Raw genomic sequence first — 5,601 nt, forward strand, 5'->3', positions numbered from 1 at the left:
ACACTTTCCTTCCCTCCCTCCTGCCTGGGGAGAGGTTCAAAAATGCTGCTGATATGGCACCTTCATCTACAGGAAACAGGAGCTAGAGCTCCATGGTTCATGCTTTGCCCTCCCTGCTCTCTCAGTGACAGTCCTGTCTCTTCTGATAGCAAAAATGTTCGCTTTCCCTTGCAGGTTGGAGAGTGCCGGCTGCCCAAGCTCTCGAGGCCTTGCTAGTGTCAGGAAAGTGTGTACAAGCCCACCCCACCGAGCAGACTGACTCAGCCCAGCCACCCTGGGCAGCATGTCCCTCCGCGAGCATGCGCTCTCACTCTTCCGCAGCGCGGTGGGCACTGTCCGGCCAGCTCCGATGCTGAAGAGGGTTGTGAAGCTGCAGGGAGGCAGGTGCCCTCAGCTGCTGGTGAAGGGCCAGGCCTTTCCAGTGAGGAGGGACCTGTACCTGGTGGGTTTTGGCAAAGCTGTGCTGGGGATGGCCGTGGCAGCAGAAGAGATCCTGGGAGACCACCTCATCCGGGGGATCATCAATGTGCCACTAGGCATCCAGGAGAGCCTGCAGAAAAAAAAAGGAGGGGGGGTTGGGACTGGACGGTTTGGGGGGGTAGGCTGCCAGATTTGTCCTCTGTGGGATGTTGCTGTGAACCCCTTCAGTCCTTTCCAGCTGCCTTTGCTCTGATGCCCGCCCCATCCACCACACCTCCCAGTGGCACCAGTGACACAGCCCAGTGCTGCCTCCCCAGCCCCAGGGAAGAGACACTCAGAAAAGGTCACTTCCCTGTCCTGGTCACTTGCTGTGCACCTCTGGTGCACCAGGCCCGTTTCCCTGCTGAGTGACAGCCTGGCTGCCTGTGTAGGTGCTCGTGTCAGTGGTGTGACTGTCTCTTAACTCACCAGGGAGATGCTGCTGAAGCCACACAGCAAAATCCAGGTCATCGAAGGTGCTAAGAACAATCTCCCGGATCCAGAGGCTCTGAAGGGAGCAGCTGCCATCCAGGAGCTGGCTGAGGGTTTGACTGCAGATGACCTGCTCCTCGTGCTCATCTCAGGTAGTGTGGGGATCCCAGGGAACGGGCTCTGTTTAGGGTCCTCAGCAGAATGCTGTGCCATGGCGGCCCCTTCAGCACTGGCACTTGCACTTCTATGATTTTCCCTCTCCCTTCTCCCACCAGCCTCTCCAGGGATGCAGCAGGGGAGGGCATAGGGTTGCCTGCTGCTGCAGTGGACACACTGCCTCCCAGCACTGGGGGGAGGCTGAAGAGTGCAGGCTGGGTCCTGCAGTTGTGCCACCTCTGTGAGATGGCACTGCTGGGCACAACCTGCCAGCTGCTCTTGCCCCTTTGCAAGAAGATGCTTTCTTCCTGCCCCCTGCTTATATTTGGGGATGCAGACTTGGAGAGGCAAGCACTTACTGGGCTTGCATGCTCTGAATTTATGCAGGGGTGTGAATCTATAAGGTGAGGTTTGGAACTGATCTCTTCCAAGGCTTTGCTGCTTCCTGGCCAGTGGAAATGAGGCGCCCAGGTTCCGATGCAGTGAGCTGCATGCCTTGCAGGGTCAGCCCTGAACACAGCTGGGTGAACACCCCCAGGCCCTGGCTGCTGGGTCCCTGAGCTGTCACCAGACCTGGGGCTGTGTAAGTAAGGAAGGTGGATGTTGTGCAGCAGAGGGATGCAGTGATGTCACCCCAGCCTGAGCTTGGCTGGGTGAGTGGGTGTTGCAGGGCAAAAGCATGCAAGGGCTTGAAGCAGCTCTGTAGAAACCCCTTGGTCCTCCGTGGTTGTTCCTCTGTGGATGCTGGAGCCTGATCAGGTGCAGAGACAGTAGAGCTATTAGGCAAACACCCAAGCAACTGGAATCAAGCTGCATTCGCTGAGGATTCCCCTGGGCTTCCTCCTGCCCTTTGAGACTCCTCAGCCATTCAGGGAGCCTGCACAGGATCTCCCTGTGGCTGTGACTCCCTTGCATGCGCACTCCCACGCAGCAGCCATCCCCAACTGCTCCTGCCTCTCAGCTAGATCCCTGGCTATTGACTGAAAGACAGGCATTTGCATTTGTTTTTCTTGCTCATCATGTTTTATTGATGCTGATTTGTCTCAAACCTCTGAGCAGCAGGCTTTGCCTTTTGGCAGTAGCTTTCAGCTGTACTTCTGTGCACATTCACTCTCTGCTCAGATCTTACTCCTTTCTACTCTGTATTTTCCATCCATTCCACTTTTCCATTATAACCTTTCTTCTTGCCTTCTTTTCCACATTTCCAAGGCCTGCTTGTATCAGTCAGGATTCCCATCGATGAGGCTATCGCCTGGGACTCTGGGTGCTTTGTCCTGTGTGTTACTCTTGGCCCCTTTGGAGCCAGTGAAGTGAGCAGTGTCTCCCTCTGCTTAGCACTGACTGCTGTGCAAGCTGTGGAGCCCGTGCTCCCTGCTCACCCATCCAGGTGGCCCTTGAAAAATCAGTGTGACAACACACTAGCAGCCTGATGCGGGGATAGTAATTGCTGGCCTTTCTCTGTCATCCCCGCAACACTGCGGGCATGTGGTACCCTGGTGCGGTGAGGTTTACGCTGCCTGGATGAAGTCTAGCCAACTGCAGACAGGGCAGGGCAGCAGTGATTAAAACCCATTGGTGAAGAAGGCTGAATTCTCCAGAGATGTTAGCATAGTTCCCCAACCACCTCCGCCTTCCTGCTGCATACTGGTGAGGGAAGAGGAAAGACTCAAGCATTGAATAGCCTTTCTTTCCTCCTGTCCTCCTTTTCTTGCTGTCCTGATGTCCTTGCCCTCTCTTCTGCATCCTAGGGGGTGGATCAGCCCTACTGCCTGCTCCCATCCCTCCCATCCTCCTGGAAGAGAAGGAGAAACTGACAAAGACACTGGCTTCCCGAGGAGCTGCCATACAGGAGCTGAACATTGTCCGGAAGACTCTGTCCTTGCTGAAGGGTGGGGGGCTGGCCCAGCTTGCATATCCTGCACAGGTAACTGGCATGAAGCTCCTGCTTGCCCAGAGATCACCCATCTGCCCTCAAAGTAGGGGTTTAATCAACTGACCTAAGTGTGCCCGCAGGGTTTTTCTCCTCACGGAGTGAACAGCCTTTGCACACTGTTTTAGGACTCTGGCTCAGATTTCACTGAGGACCCAAACTATCAGGGACACAGAGGCAGAGGGGCGGGAATTCTGACTCAGCAAATGCCAGCCATCCCATCACACCACTTCCAGCAGACCCCAGCCCTCACCCGGCCGGTGCTTCCAAGGGGCCAGTGCTCCACCACAGTGCTTTCAAGGCTGGGTCCAACTCTTGGCTCCCCTGGGGGCTGTTCTCAGCATGTGCCATCGCTGGCACGCAGGCTGAACCCACAGCACATTACCAGCCTGACAAGTGCAGTGACGCAGGTTACATCTTCCAGTGTGATGGTCCAGTATCAAAGGACATTGTAGATCTGTGGATTTGAAAACAGCAAGGTGACTCTCACAGGACCTTAAAACAAAAATGGGCCCAGACCTACCCGTTTCCATCTGCTTTGACATGGGGGTGGCACAAGTGTAACCCAGAGCAGCTCTTGCGTGGTCACCTGTATCTGCCTCCCGCAATAATCCGTGGGCATTTCTCTTGGTAGGTGGTGAGCCTCATCCTTTCTGATGTGATCGGTGACCCCCTGGACATCATAGCAAGCGGGCCCACAGCTGCCAGCTCCCACAGCATCCAGGACTGCCTTCAGATACTCGCCAAATACAGCCTGCTGCACAGCCTGCCCAAGTCAGTGGAAACAGTCCTGTCCAGCTCTCCCATCAAGCCCACTGCTCCAGAAAACTACTCCCATGTTTGCAACATCATCATCGGATCAAACACATTGGCTTTAGAGGAGGCCACACGCCAAGCCGAGGGCCTGGGCTACACGGCTCTGATTCTGAGTGCAGCAATCTGCGGGAAAGTCAGCCGCATCGCCACGCTGTACTGCCAGCTCATCCGGCTGGCCTGCCTGGGCTTTGCCGGCCTCGGAGAAGGGCCCCTGGGTGACGAGGTGCGAGGAAATCTCCTGCAGCTGGCAGCAGAGCTAGAGATCCCGGGTTTGAACCTTGCTGAGTTTCTGCAGGCCCTGCGAGGATTAGAGCCTGAAAGACCAGTTTGCATCCTGGCCGGCGGAGAGACCGTGGTTCAGCTTCAAGGAAGCGGCAAGGGAGGGAGGAACCAGGAGCTGGCCCTGCGCGTGGGGCTGGGGCTGCACAGGGCACGGGCCATAGAAGTTGGTGGCCTCGCAGGGAGGTGTGAGATTGTCTTCCTGAGTGGGGGAACAGACGGGCAGGATGGGCCGACAGAAGCAGCAGGAGCCTTCTGCAGCCCGGAGCTGGTGGATGAGGCGCTGCAGGAGGGACTCGATGCAGAGGCCTTTCTCAGCAACAATGACTCCTATACGTTCTTCAGCCAGTTCCAAGGTGGGCGTCACCTCCTGGTGACAGGCTTGACGGGCACCAATGTCATGGACATCCAGGTCATTTTAATTAGAGGCGCGGAGAGATCATGAGAGCTCCCTCTGCAGATATCCAGATGCATTTAGTTAGGACCAGGGCTAAATGAAGGCATCAACACTGCAGACAGATGTAAACTACTTAAATTAGAGCTTGCTGTCCAGGCTGCTAACATCTTTGACAGAAAACATCCACTAATTAGACACATCAGTGGATGTCCACAGCAAAAGCAAGCACGTGTGTAATTGGGATCAGAGCAAGGTAAGAGGTGACATTATGGACATAGAGGCCACATTTAACACCTCTGCTAATAGCCACCAGTTCTGTGACTGCTTAAACTATAGCTAAAAGATGTGGGGAAGGCAAGGCCATGGTTGCCAGGGAGAGCCCTCATCGCGGCTGCTGCACATCCAGTGCCCCCAGCTCAAGAGCAGCCCATCACGGGGCTTTCGCAGCTTCACAGAAGTGCGTTACAGTGACTGAAGGGTGCAAGAGCAATAGCAAGGCCTGCCCAGCTGGAGGCACAGGGGTGCTGGGGGGACGCGGTGGGAAGGGGACACCCACCACCAGCTCCACACGCCAGCACAGTGTCCTGCAGCTCCTCCCACACCAAGGTGCCTGAGGCGACACAGAGACTGCGAGCCCAGCACAAAGAGCCCAGCAGGACGCACACCCAGCAGTGGGACTAAGGAGCACATTGGCCAAGAGCAGAATTCTGTCTGGGATATGTGACACAAAAGCAGTGCACAGTGACACTGAGGGTGGTATACCTTCCCATGCAGCAAGGGGATGATGAGGTGCAGTGGCAAGCCACCCAAGTGGTGTCCTTCTCCTCCAGCCTCCTTCCCTCTGCAGGGACATCTTCCCTGCTGGTCCCTGTCGGGAAAGCCTCCGCACCAGCAGCGTGCATGCTACAAGCTTTCACTGTGTTGTTTTCCAACTGCCTAGAAAACAGTCGTGCATCCAGCCGGAGCCACTGACCTTTCTTCTGCGCTGAGGCAGAAGTCGCTGTCACTCTGATTAACTCTGCTAATTCCACAGAAGAAAAGGCAAGGAAACCTTCACACTCAGCTCTCCTGACCCATGCTGCTGAGCTGATCAAAGGGCAAAGCTGCTGGAGCTGTGCTTTGACAGGGACCG

General features: G+C 55.9%; 1 protein-coding gene across 1 annotated transcript; it reads left to right on the forward strand.

The window, feature by feature from the left end:
* Window positions 1-283: 283 nt before the first annotated feature.
* On the forward strand, window positions 284-4,517 carry GLYCTK (glycerate kinase). The gene is made up of 4 exons (XM_010078058.1): window positions 284-574; window positions 896-1,043; window positions 2,796-2,971; window positions 3,612-4,517. Exons 1-4 carry the CDS (start codon window positions 284-286, stop codon window positions 4,515-4,517), a joined length of 1,521 nt encoding a protein of 506 aa, XP_010076360.1.
* Window positions 4,518-5,601: the final 1,084 nt, after the last annotated feature.

This window comes from Pterocles gutturalis, unplaced genomic scaffold, assembly GCF_000699245.1.
Source record: "Pterocles gutturalis isolate BGI_N339 unplaced genomic scaffold, ASM69924v1 scaffold27133, whole genome shotgun sequence".
NCBI lineage: Eukaryota > Metazoa > Chordata > Aves > Pterocliformes > Pteroclidae > Pterocles > Pterocles gutturalis.